Genomic DNA, 19,083 nt, shown 5'->3' on the forward strand with positions numbered 1-19,083 from the left:
TATATATATATATATATATATATATACACAAAGAATGACCTAGGCGCAAATGGAGACAAGAAAAGACAGAAAAAACATAGGGTAGTATGTTCAGACTCAATAAACCGCCAGAAGGTATTGTATGCACTTACAGTATAAATGATAAAGTCAAGCCTTGCATCCACTCTGGGATCTGGAACAATTATGCGATGGATCTGGAACAGCTGGGCGTCCACAGCAGTAATGATCTCCAGCACAGATTACCATACAGGAAGAGAGGTAAAGTGCAAATAGTATAACACAATTTATTACAATTCTTGATAAAAAATTTGATAAGTAAAACACTCACATTCTGTGAGATAACATAAAACTTTTGAGAATTCTGAGCTTCTCACACTCAATAGAAATAGGGTATTTAGCCCTTAGCAGATTTCTTCAGCAGTCCTTGGTATATGGGTTATTGACCACAAGTGAAATACTCCCTTTCTTATAGGGCGTGGTGTACATTGAACTAAGCAGACTCATCAGAAGAAGCAGACAGCAGCAAGGAGGTGCCGGTGGCCGCCTGTCCCACTATTTGCCTGCAGGGAGAACGGCAGTGCAGAGGATCGAGGCCCTACTCTCACAGTAGACCGGACGAAGTCTCGCGAGAGTGAGTGACGTCACCGCGCCATCACGTGGTACGGAACGTCCCCTGGAGCCGCGGGTAACCACAGGAAGAGAGAGGACTCTTCGTGGGAAGATAACACAACACACGGAGTGCCACTGTGGACTGCACCTATAAGAAAGTACCGTGAGTACTATATATATATTAGGAGCGGCGGAATAGACCTATTAGGTTGTGAAAAACTGAGTAATACACTCATTCAGAGACTGTGTGGAGTAGTAGAGACACCTAATGTGTTTGCTGCATTTAAACAGGAGTATTTCACTTGTGGTCAATAACCCATATACCAAGGACTGCTGAAGAAATCTGCTAAGGGCTAAATACCCTATTTCTATTGAGTGTGAGAAGCTCAGAATTCGCAAAAGTTTTATGTTATCTCACAGAATGTGAGTGTTTTACTTATCAAATTTTTTATCAAGAATTTTAATAAATTGTGTTATACTATTTGCACTTTACCTCTCTTCCTGTATGGTAATCTGTGCTGGAGATCATTACTGCTGTGGACGCCCAGCTGTTCCAGATCCATCGCATAATTGTTCCAGATCCCAGAGTGGATGCAAGGCTTGACTTTATCATTTATACTGTAAGTGCATACAATACCTTCTGGCGGTTTATTGAGTCTGAACATACTACCCTATGTTTTTTCTGTCTTTTCTTGTCTCCATTTGCGCCTAGGTCATTCTTTGTGCACAATTCGTTACCAGCCCGTGGAGCGGTAGACCTTTTGGCTGCATATAGAGTCAGGGATAGTTAGACTGTAAGGGTATATACCCTCCATGATATGTGGTAAATATTCCATTTTTTAATTTCAGTGTGGTTGCGCTTATTGTATTTCTGTTTTTCGTAATATATATATATATATATATATATATATATATATATATATATATATATATATATATATATATATATATATATATATATATATATATATATATTTTACTAGCTGAGAGACCCGGCGTTGCCCGGGATGTAATTTTGGGGGGGCGTACGACGGGGTTAGGCTTCCCCCCCCCTTGACAGCTAGGTGGGTGACTCAGTTGACTGAGTTGACTGAGTGTGTGACTTGACACGTGACTGAGTGGGTGGGTGGGTGACTGAGTGGGTGGGTGGGTGACTTTGGGTCGGTTTGACTTTGGGTCGGTGGGTGTGTGACTTTGGGTCGGTGGGTGGGTGAGTTTGGGTCGGTTTGACTTTGGGTCGGTGGGTGGGTGACTTTGGGTCGATGGGTGACTTTGGGACGGTGGTTGGGTGGGTGAGTTGGGTCGGTGGGTGGGAGACTGACTGGGTGGGAGACTGACTGGGGGTGGGTGGGTGACTGACTGGGTGGGTGAGTGGGTGACTGACTGGGTGGGTGACTGAATGGGTGACTGGGTGACTGACTGACTGAGTGGGTGGGTGACTGACTGAGTGGGTGGGTGGGTGACTGACTGACTGGGTGGGTGGGTGACTGACTGAGTGGGTGGGTGACTGACTGACTGAGTGGGTGGGTGACTGACTGACTGGGTGGGTGACTGACTGACTGACTGACTGGGTGGGTGACTGACTGGGTGGGTGGGTGACTGAGTGGGTGGGTGGGTGACTGAGTGGGTGGGTGGGTGGGTGAGTGGGTGGGTGGGTGACTGAGTGGGTGGGTGGGTGACTGAGTGACTGAGTGGGTGGGTGAGTGGGTGACTGAGTGGGTGGGTGGGTGACTGAGTGGGTGGGTGGGTGACTGAGTGGGTGGGTGACTGAGTGGGTGGGTGACTGAGTGGGTGACTGGGTGAAAGTGGGTGACTGGGTGAAAGTGGGTGACTGGGTGGGTGTGTGGGTGACTGGGTGGGTGTGTGGGTGACTGAGTGGGTGGGTGAGTAAGTGAGTGGGTGGGTGGGTGGGTGGGTTACTGAGTGGGTGGGTGACTGGGTGGGTGGGTGAAAGTGACTGGGTGGGTGTGTGGGCGACTGGGTGGGTGTGTGGGTGGGAGACGGTGGGTGACTTACCTTGACCCCGTGGCATCTGGCTGGGGCAGGAGATGAGTTCGGGAAGCTGGGGGGGCAAGAGTGGCAGGAGACCCGCGCCGCGCTTCCCCTCCGTCCGGGAGCCGGCGCACGTGAGGGGGAGTCCTGCGCCGTGCTTCCCCTCCGTCCGGTAGCGGCGCACGTGAGGGGGAGAGCAGGAGGCCCGGGCCGCTCTTCCCCTCTCCGGTAGCGGCGCACGTGAGAGGGAGAGCAGGAGGCCCGCGCCGCGCTTCCCCTCTCCGGTAGCAGCGCACGTGAGGGGGTGAGCTGGAGGCCCGGGCCGCGCTTCGCCTCTCCGGTAGCGGCGCACGTGAGGGGGAGAGCAGGAGGCCCGGGCCGCGAGGGGGGAGGAGCCTGGAGTTTGCTGCTGAGCAGGAGGGCCGCGCTTCCTCCGCGGCGCACGGTGAGGGTGATAGTGCGGTTGGGGATGTTGCGTGGGGATTTGGGTGAGGTGGGGAGGGGGGAGAGAATGAGGGGCACCGGGAGAGGAGGGGGGGGGGGTGTGGAAGGTGAGCTGCGGTCCAACTGACGGGGGAGAGTGTGTGTGTGTGTGTACCTGTGTGTGTGTCCCTGTGTGTGTGTCCCTGTGTGTGTGTGTCCCTGTGTGTCCTTTGGCCCGTCACTCCGCCTCAGGCCAATGAGAGGTGTGCGGGGGCGGCCCAAGGGACCAATGAGATTTCCCCTAGGGACACCGGACATGCAGGCAGGCAGGCAGGCATGCAGGCATACAGGCATACAGTGCTTTCACTAATATAGTATAAGATTTTTTTAAATAATTTGTTCGGAAAATTATATATCACATATTGCCATGTTTGCTTTTTTCTGAACACGGTTTGTTTATATCCATATGCTTCCAGTACAAGGTTATTTGCGTAATAATACCAGTAGTGAGGGTTTAGCTTTCTAACACGGACAAGTCCCGTGACATAGAATAATCACAGCGGCACTAGCTGTGCTCTTTTCATCACACAGCATCTTAGAGTTTCTCTCTCTCAGTTCGGTTTTATTTTTTGGGTAGCAACAAGAAATGATATAGGCCTATGCTCTGTCATTAGTACTACTAGTGTTGAACATTGTTGTTGCAGTACGCCAAACACTAGTATACTGGGGTCACTCCAGTGGAGCATTTTGTTTTGGCGGTGGGGGAGGCAAATGAACACACACACACACACACACACACACACACACACACACACACACACACACACACACACACACACACACACACACACACACACACACACACACACACACACACACACACTTTCATATAGCTCTTTGACTTAGCCAAGGTCGCAAGGAGCCAACACTGGGATTTGAACCAGAATATGAGCCACTTTATGGGATTTGTTATTAAAATCCTGCATATAAAAAGCAGCCAGGCCAACTATAAAAGTGAACAAGTCCACATGTCCACATGTCTGTTGTGATGTGCACCCTTTTCGACCTATCAAAAGCCTGGCCCACTACTTCAACAACCTCTCGGTTCTGGTGTGGAATAGTCAGTGGAAAAATATGCCATAATGGGTATTTTTCAGCAATGTTTCGCAGAATTTAGTAGTGCCCTAAAGCCCTTGCCCTCTACAAAGCAGCACATAAACTACTAGCATTTTGTCCACTTTACTATTAAACAAAAATAGTCCTACTATGTGTGTGATGGAATGTGCTCATCCTATTAAAAAGTTTGCGAACAGTGGGTTGGTCCACAGGACTAGATGTAATTGGTCCACCACATGCTTATTTAACCATGCCAGAAGGTCCCTTACCCTTCTCCTAACCTCCCCCCCCATGTCTATGCTGCCCACTGCTAGTTGCAGTTGGTCGTGCTGGAGCTGTCCTGATCGACTAGTACCTCTGATTGAGCCTTCCTCAACTGTGCTATTGCTTGTGCTCTTCTCACTTCTTTGCCATGTAAGTTTAATGAAGAGACGTTATGTGCCCTATGAGTGCAGCGGTAGCCACTTAAAGCCTCACTTTTCCCGCCTGACAAACATCAGGTGACTGCACCCTCATCTTCACCCTCTTTGGAATACTTGAAGAAACAGGGTGAGCGGCACCCTGACTAGAACTAGATGCTGCTGCTGCTGCTGGATTCTAGAAGCTGTTCTTTTGCTCCCCATACTTAAGCTTTTTCTGCTGCATATACCATCACGAACATACAGTATCTTCATTATCATCATATTACTCGTCCACCTCAATAGTTATATATGTTGTGTAATATTATGTGCTGCTTTTTATTATCCATCGCCCTATTGCCACTACCAGGACCATGCACTCTTGATAAGGACAAATGTGGCATTGCCTGCTGTTGCCCAACAGTGTGTGATCTTTATTAAGTTGATAATAGGGATGTTACTGGTGGTGGTACCGTGGGTTTTATTTCTCTCTTTGAAATAGACTATATAGGCATGTCATTGTCTTTTCAGTGCATCACTAATAGGAGCATTAGTGCTGCTAGTTGTGGTGGCAAATGTTGCCTGCTGCTCAGAATTACTGACTATCATAACCTTCATTGTTCCTACCACCAACACTATTAACAGTTGTTGCACCCACAATCACATCATTAGCTCCTACAGTCCTAGTGTCATCAGTCGCTTCCCCCCTTAGGCCGCGCTTATAGTGCCGGCGACGCAACGTCACCCGAAAACAAATGCATTGTCGCCGCGATTTTTTGCAGCCGGGAATATTACATTTTTCAGGGGCTGTCGCCTCATGTGACAGCCTCTGAACCAATCAATGCCCTGGTCGCCCGCGCCGCGCGAAATACAAGTTTAGCTAGCGGCGACGAGACGTCACGCGTCGCAGGCACTATACGCGCGGCCTTAGGCTACGCTTATAGTGCCGGCTACGGATTACATTTCCCGTCTACAAGGGGAGTGATGGAAAGGTAGAGGGGTGGGGACAAGAGCATGGGGGAAGGCTGAAATAGAGAGGAGAGGAGTTGTAATTTCTAATGTCTGCCGAATTTACTTTACTTTAAATTACAGGAGAATTTACTATTGTAAAGTTGTACACACACACGAAAGGAGCAGGGCCACCCCCCCCCCCCTCAACCCATAGCGCACCTACCACGGAAAAACAAATGTTAGCGCGCAACTTTTACTTAACCCCCCAATACATCTAAAAAATACCCCAACCCCCCAACACATATATAAAATACACCCACAATACATATAAAAATCAGACTTACCTTGGGGATGATCTCAGGTCAGGCCGGTTGCTGTGGGGGGAGGGGGGCGGTGGCAGGGGCCCGGCGGCTGGCGGTGCTGCGGGGGCCGGTGGTGGCCCCGGCGGCAGGTCACAGCAGTTGTCGCCGGCCCTGCCCCGCTGCAGGCACCTGTCTGTCCCACGCTTGCTGCTCACGCGCGCGCCTCCCTCTCACGCCGGAAGCTTAGCCCAGCTGACTTCCGGCGCTGCCGTCAGAGAGACCAGGCACAGCGTTTTTTTATTTTTATTAAATAAACTGGCCGGGGTCCAAGAAACCAACACCGGCAGTCCCCCCCTGTTGGCGGCCCTGCACACAAATCACACACACATACACAATTACACAAACACAATCCCACACAGGGCCGCCAACAGGGGGGGGGGGTCTGCCTGTGTTGGCGTCCTTGGCCCCGTGGGTTAAAAAAAAAAAAACGCAGCACCCGGTGCCGGGTCTCTCGGCAGCGCCGGAAGTCAGCTGGGCTAAGCTTCCGGGCGTGCCTGCGTGAGAGGGAGGCCCGGCGCGCACTCTAGCAGCCATTGTGGGACTGACAGGTGCCTGCAACGGGGCAGGGCCGGCAGCAACTGCTGTGACCTGCCGCCGGGCCCGCCTGCCGCCACCAACCACCGGTCCCCCCGCAGTTCCGTCAACTGCCGGGCCCCCGCCACCCACTCGCAGTCCCGCCAGCCGCTGGGCCCCTAATGCAGCCACCCGACCCCCCCCCCCCCCCTCAGCCACCGGACCGACCTGGGATCATCCCCAAGGTAAGAATGATTTTTATATGTATTGGGGGTGTATTTTAGATTTGTATTGGGGGGGGGGGGGGGAAAGAGAGGGTTGGGGTATTTTTTTAGATGTATTTGGGGAGTTGGGGTAGATTTGTAGATGTATTGGGGGGGAGTGGGGTATATTTGTAGATGTATTGGGGGGGGAGTGGGGTATATTTGTAGATGTATTGGGGGGGAGTGGGGTATATTTGTACATGTATTGGGGGAGTGGGGTGTATTTTTATATGTATTGGGGGGATGGGGTGTATTTTTATATGTATTGGGGGGATGGGGTGTATTTTTAAATGTATTGGGGGGAGTGGGGTGTATTTTTATATGTATTGGGGGGATGGGGTGTATTTTTATATGTATGGGGGGGATGGGGTGTATTTTTATATGTATTGGGGGGTTAAGTAAAAGTTACGCTCTAAAAATATATTTCCGTGGTGGGTGCGCTATGGGTTGGGGGGGGCTGCTCCTTTCATTTTTCCTGGGCCCCATGATTTCTGTTGGCGGCCCTGATCACGCACACACACACCAAAATCGGCGGCTGTGAAAGACTGGCCATGCACCAATTCCCCCCTTGCCACCTCCTCACACGCACAGAGACTGCATGCCCTCTTTCCCCACACTTCCCTCATGTTCCTGCACTTATGCTCAAGCATGCACATACGAACACGCTGCCGATACCAGTGAATCCAAACTCACAACTCCCCTGCATTCTGTGCCCCTGCTCCCCCCGAGATCCCTTCAGCCGGGAGATATCCCCGCCAGGGGGGAGGAGGGACAGCTGTTGTCCGGTATCGAGGAGGAAGGCGGCAGGTCGGTGGCGCTGGATCCCCTAGCGCACAGATATACACACACAAAAAACACACACACTCTTTATCTCCCCCCCACCAATCACACTGCCCCGCCGTCACCCACCTCCCCACAGCATCACGTGTGTCCCGGCTCCCCGAGATCTCCTATATTGCCAGGAGATGCGCCGTGTACCTGCAGCTCTGCTGGAGGGAGGGGGGGGGGGGGGGGAATGTATTTCATCACAAATACAATTTGTCACAAAACAGTGACAAAAGACAAAGAAGTTTCACTTAAAATGCGCGTGCTCGACACACACTTTTTTTTTTTTTTTTTTTTCAAATACAGGTTTGAAGCAGGACGTCGCTAGAGCTGAACCTCATTAATTTCAGCTCCGGGAACCTGCTCTCGGAGATACTTACCTCCAAAAGAGGGTTCCTTTCAGTTTTCAGCTTCCTCGTCACATGGGTAAAGAGGAAGTTGCACCTGATGACGTCACAGCTTCATATTAGCCCACAGGGCCTGAGAGCTTTGAAAAGCAGTCATATAGTGAAACCTGGAGGTGTGTGTGTGTGTGTGTGTGTGTAGGGTTCAGTACAACTGCTGCGACTTATGAATTAATAGTTACTAGTAATTTCTCTGGGGTCCCACTGAATATCCTTTTCCTGCTGCCACGATGACCCACATGCCCCCTTCCCAATATATAACCATACAATTTTATTGGGTGATTGTTTATATAAATCTAGTACTGGTAGCACTCCTAATGCACAAACACATGTGTAGCTGTCCACGATACCTTCCCAAATGCACAAGCACATGGTGGGCGTGCCCCATTTATAATTTTTTTCCTTCAGCAAATGTTGCGAATTTCAAAAGCCAATTTCATAACTAATAACTATATAACTTCATCATAACTAATCAAAACTGGAATGCCCATTGCCTTTAGCGCAAACCAAACTTTTGTATCGAATTGAACTTTGTTGAAATAAAAACGAGGTGAATTGTAGAACGTTTGCACATCTCTATGCAGAAGCGGATGCATACTAGAGGTGTAAATGAGGAGCCGCGCTGCTGTGCTCACACCTTCCCCAAAATGTTCGACCACAATATGTCAACCTGATCCTGGAGGACCTTCTGAAAGAACATAAACCCGATTCACCACATATGACGTAGGGGACATTGTTCACCTTTTTGTGCAGATGATAAAATCACTCGGACAGTATCACAAGGACTTCAACACCTTCCACCTCTATAAAAAAACTGAACTTGGAATATTCCACTGTTGCACTCAAATTTCTTGAGCACTACAATCAGCATAAAAGAAGATGGTTACATTGAACGTAACCGACAGGTCGTTACATAAAACCAGTTTCCATCCCAGCCACAACCCAAACCATCTGTAATTTTCAGCCATCAGTCTAGAACATTTGGTGGTGGCTGTTTCGCCGCGTCAAAATAACCGCCAGTTCTTCGCCACGACTCCCCCTGCTGCCGGCCACTTAGCTGCCAAGATATGTGCCTAAACCCTTACCCTAAAACCCCTTACCCCAACTGCTAAAAATCCTTAAATGAACCCCCTACGCCAAGCACAAAAAAACCCTTAAAGTAACACCCTACACATGAATAAAACATAGCCTTAGAAGCGGCCGGCGGTGCAGGTTCCAGAAGTGGATCGGCTACTGCAGAGGGGCCATCTGCGGCCGAATGTCGGCGGTGATAATCTCTCATTCCGTCAGACAGACCCTCAGATGCCACAGAATCTGCTGTAACACCAATACCTCAAATTGCTTCGTAATGCCTTCTTTTAATAACTGTCCTCCTGCCTTCCTTGACTATTTTTCTGCTGTCTCAGAAGGATGTGTAACTGCTGATCTCCTCTTCTCCCTCTACCACTTGCCCTCTTGACCTATTCCCTCCCATATCCTAAAACTTCTTGCTCCTAATATAATCCCTACGCTCACACATTTAACTCCTCCCTCTACTCTGGTACCTTTCCCTCCTCCTTCAAACATGCAACAGTTATACCATTACTCAAAAACAGCAAGCTTGACCCTACCTATCTTTCTAACTATCGACCTGTCTCCCGCCTGCCTTTTGCCTCTAAACTCCTTGAAGGTCTTGTATTCTCTCGCTTCCTCCACACCTATTCTCTCCTAGACCCTATACAATCTGGCTTCCGCACTGCTCACTCGACAAACAGCCCTCACTAAAATAACTAATGACATCCATGCTGCCAAAGACAGAGGTCATTACACTCTGCTCATATTACTTGACCATGACCTCTCTGCAGCATTTGACACCGTGGACCACCCTCTTCTCCTTCACATTCTCCATAATCTTGAATTTCGTAACAAAGCTCTATCCTGGATCTCCTCCTACCTCTCCAATCGTACTTTGTGTCTCTTCTGCCAACACCTCCTCCTCCTCTATTGATCTCTCTGTGGGGTACCCCAGGGCTCTGTCCTGGGACCTCTTCTCTATTCTATGTACATACATCTCTTGGTTTTAAATATCACCTCTATGCTGACAACACACAAATTAACTTTTCAACCCCTGACCTTACACTCGCTGTACAGAACAAAGTTTCTGAATGTCTCTCTGCGATACCCACTTTGTATCTAAGGCCTCGTTCAGGGTGCCAGCTGCAGGACTTGGAGGGAGGGCGGGAGGGAGGCAGTGCGGCAGTTTGCTGGGCGATCTGTGTTTATCCCCCAGTTGACTTTTCAGCGTTGGGGACTGCCCCACACCTCTGGAATGCCCTTCCCCTCAATACCCGACTAGCACCCTCTCTATCCACCTTTAAGACCCACCTTAAGACACATCTGCTTAAAGATGCATATGAATAGCACTGGATAATCCTGGACACGATACATAAAGCTTGGCCCCCTGCAGACGCACTTACTAGAATTCCCTCCTACTGTCTCTATACGTTCCCCTACCTACCAATTAGATTGTAAGCTCCTCGGAAGAGGGACTCCTCTTCCTTAAATATTACTCTTATGTCTGAAGCACTTATTCCCATGTCCTGTTATTTATATTATTTGTTATTTATATGATTACAACATTTATTACCACTGTGAAGCGCTATGTATATTTATGGCGCTATATAAATAAAGACATACAATACAATTATACACTTGCAGATCTCATTTTCTCTGCCGACTCGAGCTTAACATTGTCTTTTTTTTTCAGAGACAATGTCCTCATGCTTCCTGTTTAAATGTTATCTAACACAGAAAACTGTTTACATAACGGAAAAATATTTGCCGTTTTCGACCATCCGTGCATACACACTGTATATACTGATCCGCATGAGTGCCCACACTGTACTGTACATAGCTTTAGCTAAACTGCCTGGTTCTGTTTGCAAACACACAGAGTTTGGCTTGAAATACAGATTAGATTGAAATTTAGCAGATTTTATGATCATTTAAAAACTATTTGTTTTCCTGTGGAGAATTGGAGCACTACATTGTGAAAACTAAACACCGGTAACTAATAAAATGCAAGCTGAACCAAAACGCTGACCTATTTTTGCGGCTGTTTTAACTGGCTTCGGCAACAAATCAGATTCCTCGCCTCTTCAGGATTAGGAAAATGTAACATGATAAAGCAGGTTCTGACACCGTCCTCCTTACCATGCCTGCTCTGCCACCGCAAATGGAAAATGAGACACAGAGCAGCGTTGCAGAGCAATGCGTTGCAGGCCCTTCTGACAGCAGAGAGATTGAAATACCTGGAGATCTCACAAACTTGTCATTGTTCCCTTGAAGTCTTAAAAAACAGCCTACAATGTCTACGTAACTTATACAATGATATTTAGAGTCCAGAGCAATCTCGTGGGGTCTGGAGTACCGAGGACACTGATCTTCCCAAGTTTAAAACAACATCCAAGCCCTATAAATGACATTTGAAGAGAAGGTCTTAGGCCGTGATTATACCAAAAAAAACGCCAGCGGCGTCGCCTAGTGCACACAAAAACAAACTGCTGAAATCCTATGTAGCTGACCATACCATCATCGACGTGCGCGCCCCCTGGAGCTGCAGGGCGGCAGACTGGAGAGGAGACAGAGGGATTTTGTTTTGGGCAGGCGACGGCCGCATCACGTGAGCGGTTCATACATTGAGGGCGAACCGCTCACGGCCACGCCTCCCTGTGTGCTCAGCTTCTCTCCTGCATGATCAGATGCCACTCAGCGGCAGTGTGAGGCCGACGTCACCGGATTGCGCTGCCGCTCGGCGGCATCTGGTATAATCAAGCCCTTAGATTGTGGCACGCACTGCAGATCTCTTGACGCATGAAAGCTCCAAACTCCATTCCAGGAGACTTAGGCCGCGTCCACGCCCAACCGTGCGAGGGCCGTCACGCGCGCCTGTAGCTGGAGCGGTTTTGTGTCTTCTAGGTAGACACGATATCACAGAGCTGTTTCCCCCTCATTGGGTGAGCCACTCAAGTGACCCGATCGTCACGTGACAAACAAATGTATTTGTCCTCTGGTAAATGGTGGGCATCGGCGCTCTGCATCATGCACAGTCGTGCGTACTCAATAAAATAAGTGTGAAGCATTAGGCTAAGATTATAGTCCTCACTTGCGCACGATGGACCGCATAGACCCGCACACGCTGGTTCGTCCTCATTGGCTGAACCGCTCACGTGACGCGCTTAAAAACACAATGTGGTCGCTCCATTGTGTTCTGTCGGGCGCGCGCATTATCTGCAATTTGTGCTTGCCGCACGTGAGCGGCATTGCACAGACTATAAGCCAGGCCTTAGTTCGTATTCTCCTCTACTGCCTCACCAGCTGGTTGTCTTCTGGAAGACAATGCTCAAAACAAAAGTAATATAAAGGCTTCCGATCCAGCCTTTCAGTCCTCTACCACAGAAAGCTTGAGAGTAGAAGCCCTCTCCAACACTGGAAATGGTACATTAATGGAAGTGCCACTTTCTCTTAAGAGACACCTAAAAAAAAAAAAAAATTGTTTATAGAAATTAATTTTTTTCATTCTGATCCCCTCATCAGTTTTGCAGTTTTGTTGTGTTTTTTTTATTTATTTTTTTCCCACTGTTATTTTAAAGAATTGAAACCGGCGTGATCCTCCAGACCTATACCACGCACATTTTAAGATCTGGGACTCCAGGTTCCCAAGATACGTACCAGTTCAGTTGCTGGTGTTTCCTTTCCTACTAGAGACGTTAAAATGGCTGTCAAATCTCACGGTCCATTAAAGCCAACAGAAAGCTGCAACATCATCAGGGAGATGGATTAGGAGCTTCCTATTGGACGACTGCTTAAAACATCCAAGAAGTAACACCAGCAACTAAAGTACCTCAGGAGCCAGGGGGCCCCGGGAACTGAAAAGGGGGTGGTTCAGCTCCAAGTGGCTTCAATTCTTAAGAAAATAGAAATTAAAAAAAAAAAAAATACTGATAATTATTTATGTTTGTATCTATTATTCTTTAGTTTGTAAAGTTATGAGACATCAGGGCTGCGTGCCCCCCAGGGTGGGCGGGCGATTTTTCTGGGGGGGGCGCAGGCGGTTGCAGAGGTCCCGCGCTCTTCCCCCAGGCATTTAAATAAAATGCAGAGGGATCGCGTGAGGCCTCTGCAACAGTAAAACCTACTGGGATTCAGATGCTGTGATGCATCTCCATGGCAATGCGGCATCAAATGACGCCACGGGGTCATGTGATGTAACGTCACAGGCGTCAAATGACGTCACATGACCCTGGAGTGTCATTTGACGCTGTTGCAAGGTAGGAGGGGGAGCGCAATCTCTGGAACAGGCCAGACAGGGGGGCGCAGCAGTAAAAGTTTGCGTTCCCCTGAGACACATCATGAACGATGGCAGCGACTGGGATAACGACATTACTTTTACAGGAGGCCTGTGGCCGACTTCTCTGCATTATATTGATGTGCTTCATATACATTACTCTAGAAATATCAGGCATACTTATGTATTTCCGCAGTCTTGTATCAAGAGTCTGAAATATCTATTCTATCTATTATAACTTTCTCTTATGCTGGTTCTGTTTCCTCAGCCCTTGTCCCTCATGGGCTGAACTATACCAATGAACAGAAAATAAGGAAAAACAGCAGCCTGTGGAAAAAGACGAATATTTATTTACTGGGCACACGAGCTCCAAAAAACTTCTCTTTAAAAAGATCTCATAATAAATTACCCTCCTAAAAATCACCAAATCACACAAAAAATTACTAGAAACTTCTCACTAAGACTTCATGCAAAATGCTGAAATTAACACTCGGAAGGTCTGTGATCATCAATCCGGAGATGTGTGATCCTCATTTGAGACGTTAACTACAGTAGAGACACGGATGTGTATTGTAATAAGAACAAACATGGGACATCTTTTCTGAGGATCCTCCTTCCTCACATGCCTAAAGGGTTATTTGGATTTTGGATTAAAAAGTCAAATTTTCTGTCTTTTTGATAGGTATACTACAGTACATGAGGGATCTGGTGTCGGATTAATAGGAAAAAGGGAGGATATCTGCTGCACACCATATAAATCAATACACATACATTGAGCACCTGTGTTGAAAGATGTCCTGCTGGAAATCCAAGTAATATACCTTAAAAAAAAAATTTTAAAAAAAACTTAGCGACGTTTCAACCAGAGCGGTCTTTTTCAAATGGCGAGTGGCTTGAAGTGGCCATTCACCACTTGAAAAAGACCGCTCTGGTCGAAACGTTGCCAAGTTTTGGCTCAATAAATAGCATTAGAAAAATACGTAGTGCCTTGTGATATTCTTTTTGGGGGATTAATAGGATATACATTGTGCCACTCTGGTTTTTTTTGTTTTGTTGCTTTTTTAATTTTTGTGCTATGGATTTTTAGGGGTAACTTATTATGAGAAATTTTTAGAGAGAACTTTTTCGCCACTCGTGCCCAGTAAATAAACATGAGTTTTTTTCCATAGAGTGCTGTTTTCCTTATATATTCTGTATATTGGTATAGATATGTATTTATTCATATACAAGACACCAGCAGTGATGCAATAAGATGCACAGTTCAATTGCAAGTATTGTATGTCTTGGGATGGGATGTTACTGTATCTTAATATATAAAATCGAATGGTTAGTGAGGTTAGTGCTATCTGCGGTGAATCTGATTGGTCCTCAGCCTCTGGCCAATCAGATTGCTGTGTGTGACGTCACCCAACTGCCACTCTCTTCCCCCTCGGCTCGCGCGCGCCACACACACACACACCTCTCTCTCCAGCGCTCATCTCTCCCTCCCTCCCCTCATCTCTCCCTCCCTCCCGGCGCTCATCTCTCCCCTCCCCCCCCTCATCTCTCCCTCCCCCCCCTTCCTCCCTCGCGGCGCCAGTAGAGGTCCGGCGCTCATCTCTCCCTCCCTCATCTCTCCCCCCCTTCCTCCCTCGCGGCGCCAGTAGAGGTCCGCCGCTCATCTCTCCCCTTCCTCCGCTCACATCTCCCTCCCTCCGCTCACGTCTCCCTCCCTCCGCTCACGTCTCCCGGCGCTCCGCTCATCTCCATCCCCGGCGGGGGAACAGGCAGCGGACCCCCTTCCTCCCTCGCGGCGCCTAAGATGGCGGCGCGCCCAGAAGGACCCCCTTCTTCCCTCGCGGCGCCGAGTGAGATGATGGCGGCGGCCGGAAGTAGAGGTAGGTGTCGCGTGTGTGTGACACTGTGTGTGTGTGACACTGTGTGTGTGTGAGACACTGTGTGTGTGTGAGACACTGTGTGTGTGTGGCCCCCCCTGCCTTTCACGCCCCCCCCCCTGCCTTTCACGCCCCCCCCCTGCCTTTCACGCCCCCCCCCTGCCTTTCACGCCCCCCCCTGCCTTTCACGCCCCCCCCGGAAGTAGAGGTAGGTGTCGCGTATGTGTGACACTGTGTGTGTGTGTGACACTGTGTGTGTGTGAGACACTGTGTGTGTGTGTGTGTGTGTGTGTGTGGGGCCCCCCCTGCCTTTCACGCCCCCCCCTGCCTTTCACGCCACCCCCCCGCCTTTCACGCCCGCCGCCCCCCCCCCGCCTTTCACGCCCGCCCCCCCCCCGCCTTTCACGCCCGCCCCCCCCCGCCTTTCACGACCGCCCCCCCCCGCCTTTCACGCCCGCCCCCCCCCCCGCCTTTCACGCCCGCTCCCCCCCCGCCTTTCACGCCCCCCCGGAAGTAGAGGTAGGTGTCGCGTATGTGTGACACTGTGTGTGTGTGTGACACTGTGTGTGTGTGAGACACTGTGTGTGTGTGTGTGTGTGTGTGTGTGGGGCCCCCCCTGCCTTTCACGCCCCCCCCTGCCTTTCACGCCACCCCCCCGCCTTTCACGCCCGCCGCCCCCCCCCGCCTTTCACGCCCGCCCCCCCCCCGCCTTTCACGCCCGCCCCCCCCGCCTTTCACGACCGCCCCCCCCCGCCTTTCACGCCCGCCCCCCCCCCGCCTTTCACGCCCGCTCCCCCCCCGCCTTTCACGCCCGCTCCCCCCCCGCCTTTCACGCCCGCTCCCCCCCCGCCTTTCACGCCCGCTCCCCACCCGCCTTTCACGCCCGCTCCCCCCCTGCCTTTCACGCCCGCTCCCCCCCCCGCCTTTCACGCCCGCTCCCCCCCCCGCCTTTCACGCCCGCCCCCCCCGCCTTTCACGCCCGCCCCCCCCCCCCGCCTTTCACGCCCGCCCCCCCGCCTTTCACGCCCGCCCCCCCGCCTTTCACGCCCGCCCCCCCCCCGCCTTTCACGCCCGCCCCCCCCCCCGCCTTTCACGCCCGCCGCCCCCCCCCGCCTTTCACGCCCGCCCCCCCCCGCCTTTCACGACCGCCCCCCCCGCCTTTCACGACCGCCCCCCCCCCCGCCTTTCACGCCCGCCCCCCCCCCGCCTTTCACGTCCGCCCCCCCCCCGCCTTTCACGCCCGCTCCCCCCCGCCTTTCACGCCCGCTCCCCCCCCGCCTTATACGCCCGCTCCCCCCCCGCCTTTCACGCCCGCTCCCCCCCCGCCTTTCACGCCCGCTCCCCCCCCGCCTTTCACGCCCGCTCCCCCCCCGCCTTTCACGCCCGCTCCCCCCCCCGCCTTTCACGCCCGCCCCCCCCGCCTTTCACGCCCGCCCCCCCGCCTTTCACGCCCGCCCCCCCCGCCTTTCACGCCCGCCCCCCCCCCCGCCTTTCACGCCCGCCCCCCCCCCCGCCTTTCACGCCCGCCCCCCCCCCCGCCTTTCACGCCCGCCCCCCCCCCCGCCTTTCACGCCCGCCCCCCCCCCCGCCTTTCACGCCCGCCCCCCCCCCCGCCTTTCACGCCCGCCCCCGCCCGCCCCCCCCCCGCCTTTCACGCCCCCCCCCCCGCCTTTCACACCCCCCCCTCACGGCCTCCGGGCAACGCCGGGTATATCAGCTAGTAAGTTAATAAACACACAATCCCAGCAAGCTCTAACTCCAGAACCCACCACGTCATATATATTTGTATCAAAAAGGAGTGTTACTGAGCGTGGCCAACTGTATACAACAGAAGACAAAAATACCCAATGCTACATTCAATGTGACAAAATACTTCAAAGTTAGTATTCTCATGAGTAAGGGTCATTTAGTTAAACCCTTTGGCCAAAAGCGTTACAAGCCTGCAAGCCACATCACGGCATAACCAGCATGCAGGTCCTAACTACCCGTATGCTGATCATGCAGTGAAGTGGTTGCAGGCTTATAACTCTTTGGCCAAAGGGTTTAACTAAATGACCCCTGCTCATGAGAATACTAACTTCGAAGTATTTAACTATGGATTTTGTCACATTGCATGTAGCATTGGGTATTTTGTCTTTTTATGTTACTGTATAAGCCAGTGTTTTTCAACCGTGGTTCCTAGCAACCCTTGGGCTCCCCCAGGCATCCCTACAATGGGTGATGTTTTGGACAATCAAGTCTTTTGTTAAGCTTAATTTAGGACTTGATTATCCAAAATATTGCCCCCCCCCTTTTTTAAAAACTATTTTTGTTATAATGATGGAATAAATGGTTCTTTTGTACTATAACTGAGCGACTGGAGCAGACTTCTCTCTGTTGGTCTATGTTGGTTGGTGATCCTGGCCTCTCAGCGACCACCTTATTGGAGCTAATTATTCTTTTGGAACCTTATATTCACACATTGTTTTGAGGGGGTGAGTGGGTGTGTGGGGTGTGTGTATATAATCTTCATGTTAATGACAAAGTCTGCTGTACAGGCAGTTCTCGGTTATCCGACACAATGCGTTACTCAAAATGGCGTTGGATAGCGAAACGTTGTAAAGCGAAACACATTTTCCCATAGGAACACTGTTTAAATGAAAGGTTCCGTTCCTGAAGGCATTTTTAACACTAAAATACACCAAATATTTTACGCAGGCAATAAGATATGCAGCACACACATATTATATAGTGTGTATATATATATATATATATATATATATATATATATATATATATATATATATATATATATATATATTATAGCATAATAAATAGTATAATATAATATTACATAGTATAATATTACACACACTGATATATATATATATATATATATATATATATATGTTCTTACGACGCTTTGCAACGTTGTGTGTGTGTGTGTGTGTATACACACACACACACACACACACAAACAGTTGCAAAGCGTCGTAAGAGCGTTGGATAAGCCGTTTTGGCGTTGTAAAAATGAACAGAGTTATGCATTGCATAGCGTTGGATAAGCTATTCGTTGTAAAACGAGGACTGCCTGTACATTGTATTACTTATACACATTATCCCGTATGCTATTGATTAACATTTATGTTTGTGTACATGAATCACTACACATTCATTTATCTATATGCTACTGGTTTGTTTACACCTCTCAAACGTACATATTTAAAAAGGATTGCATTTAGTCTGTATTACATATTTAAACCTTTATCACTATGTACATACAGTAGCATACAATTTGTCTATAGGTATAGTGACACATGAAGCTTAGTCTGTATTACTTGGCTGTACATTATGCTAGTGCTACAGATCGCTATGTATGTGCATATAGTCGGTGCTATACAGTTGCTGTGCATTTACAGTTGGTACATATGCATATACAATTGATGCATATACAGTGGCTGTGTACAGTATGTACATACACAGTTAGTACATATAAAGTTGCTGTGCATGTGCATATACAGTTGCGGTGTTATGTACATACACAGTTGGTGCATATACAGTCGCTGTGCAGGAGTACATAATCTGTGTGCATGGATCTGCAGGCCCCCAGGAGTGCACGAGTTGTTCTCAGACCCTCTCACTCCTGTTACCTGTCAGCCTAATGAAGCCTGTGATACTGTCTGGCACCGGCAGTCTCTTCAGGTAGGCGGGCAGCTGCACCTTGATAACGCGGGCTATACTTTCCAGCACCATTTTCCTCTGTGCACCTCGGATCCCGGCAGCAGACAGAAGGCTGGATGTGTGAGGTCTCTTCCTGGAAGAGGCAGTGTGGGCTGCTCCCGACCTTCTCTGCTCCTCCTCCTTAAATGCACTGGTCTCATGGTGCTGCCTCCTTCTGTACAAACAGCTCCACAAAATGAGGAACTTGTGGTGTGAAAACATGACTACCATTTCTATTCTGTATCATTCATGTACAAACCTTAACTTCCATTTCTATTTTAAAGAACATTTTATATATATATATATATATATATATATATATATATAT

General features: G+C 49.6%; 1 protein-coding gene across 1 annotated transcript in view; it reads right to left on the bottom strand.

Annotated features, from left to right (window-relative positions):
- CISD2 (CDGSH iron sulfur domain 2) overlaps nt 1-18,878 on the bottom strand; it is a 34,567-nt gene extending 15,689 nt beyond the window's left edge. The window contains exon 1 of the mRNA XM_075608999.1: nt 18,686-18,878. Coding sequence (XP_075465114.1) covers nt 18,686-18,788 — 103 coding nt within the window. The 5' untranslated portion in view covers nt 18,789-18,878. The remainder of the gene's footprint in view (nt 1-18,685) is intronic.
- Between the last annotated feature and the right edge of the window lie 205 nt (nt 18,879-19,083).

This window comes from Ascaphus truei, chromosome 1 (genome assembly GCF_040206685.1).
Source record: "Ascaphus truei isolate aAscTru1 chromosome 1, aAscTru1.hap1, whole genome shotgun sequence".
Lineage (NCBI taxonomy): Eukaryota > Metazoa > Chordata > Amphibia > Anura > Ascaphidae > Ascaphus > Ascaphus truei.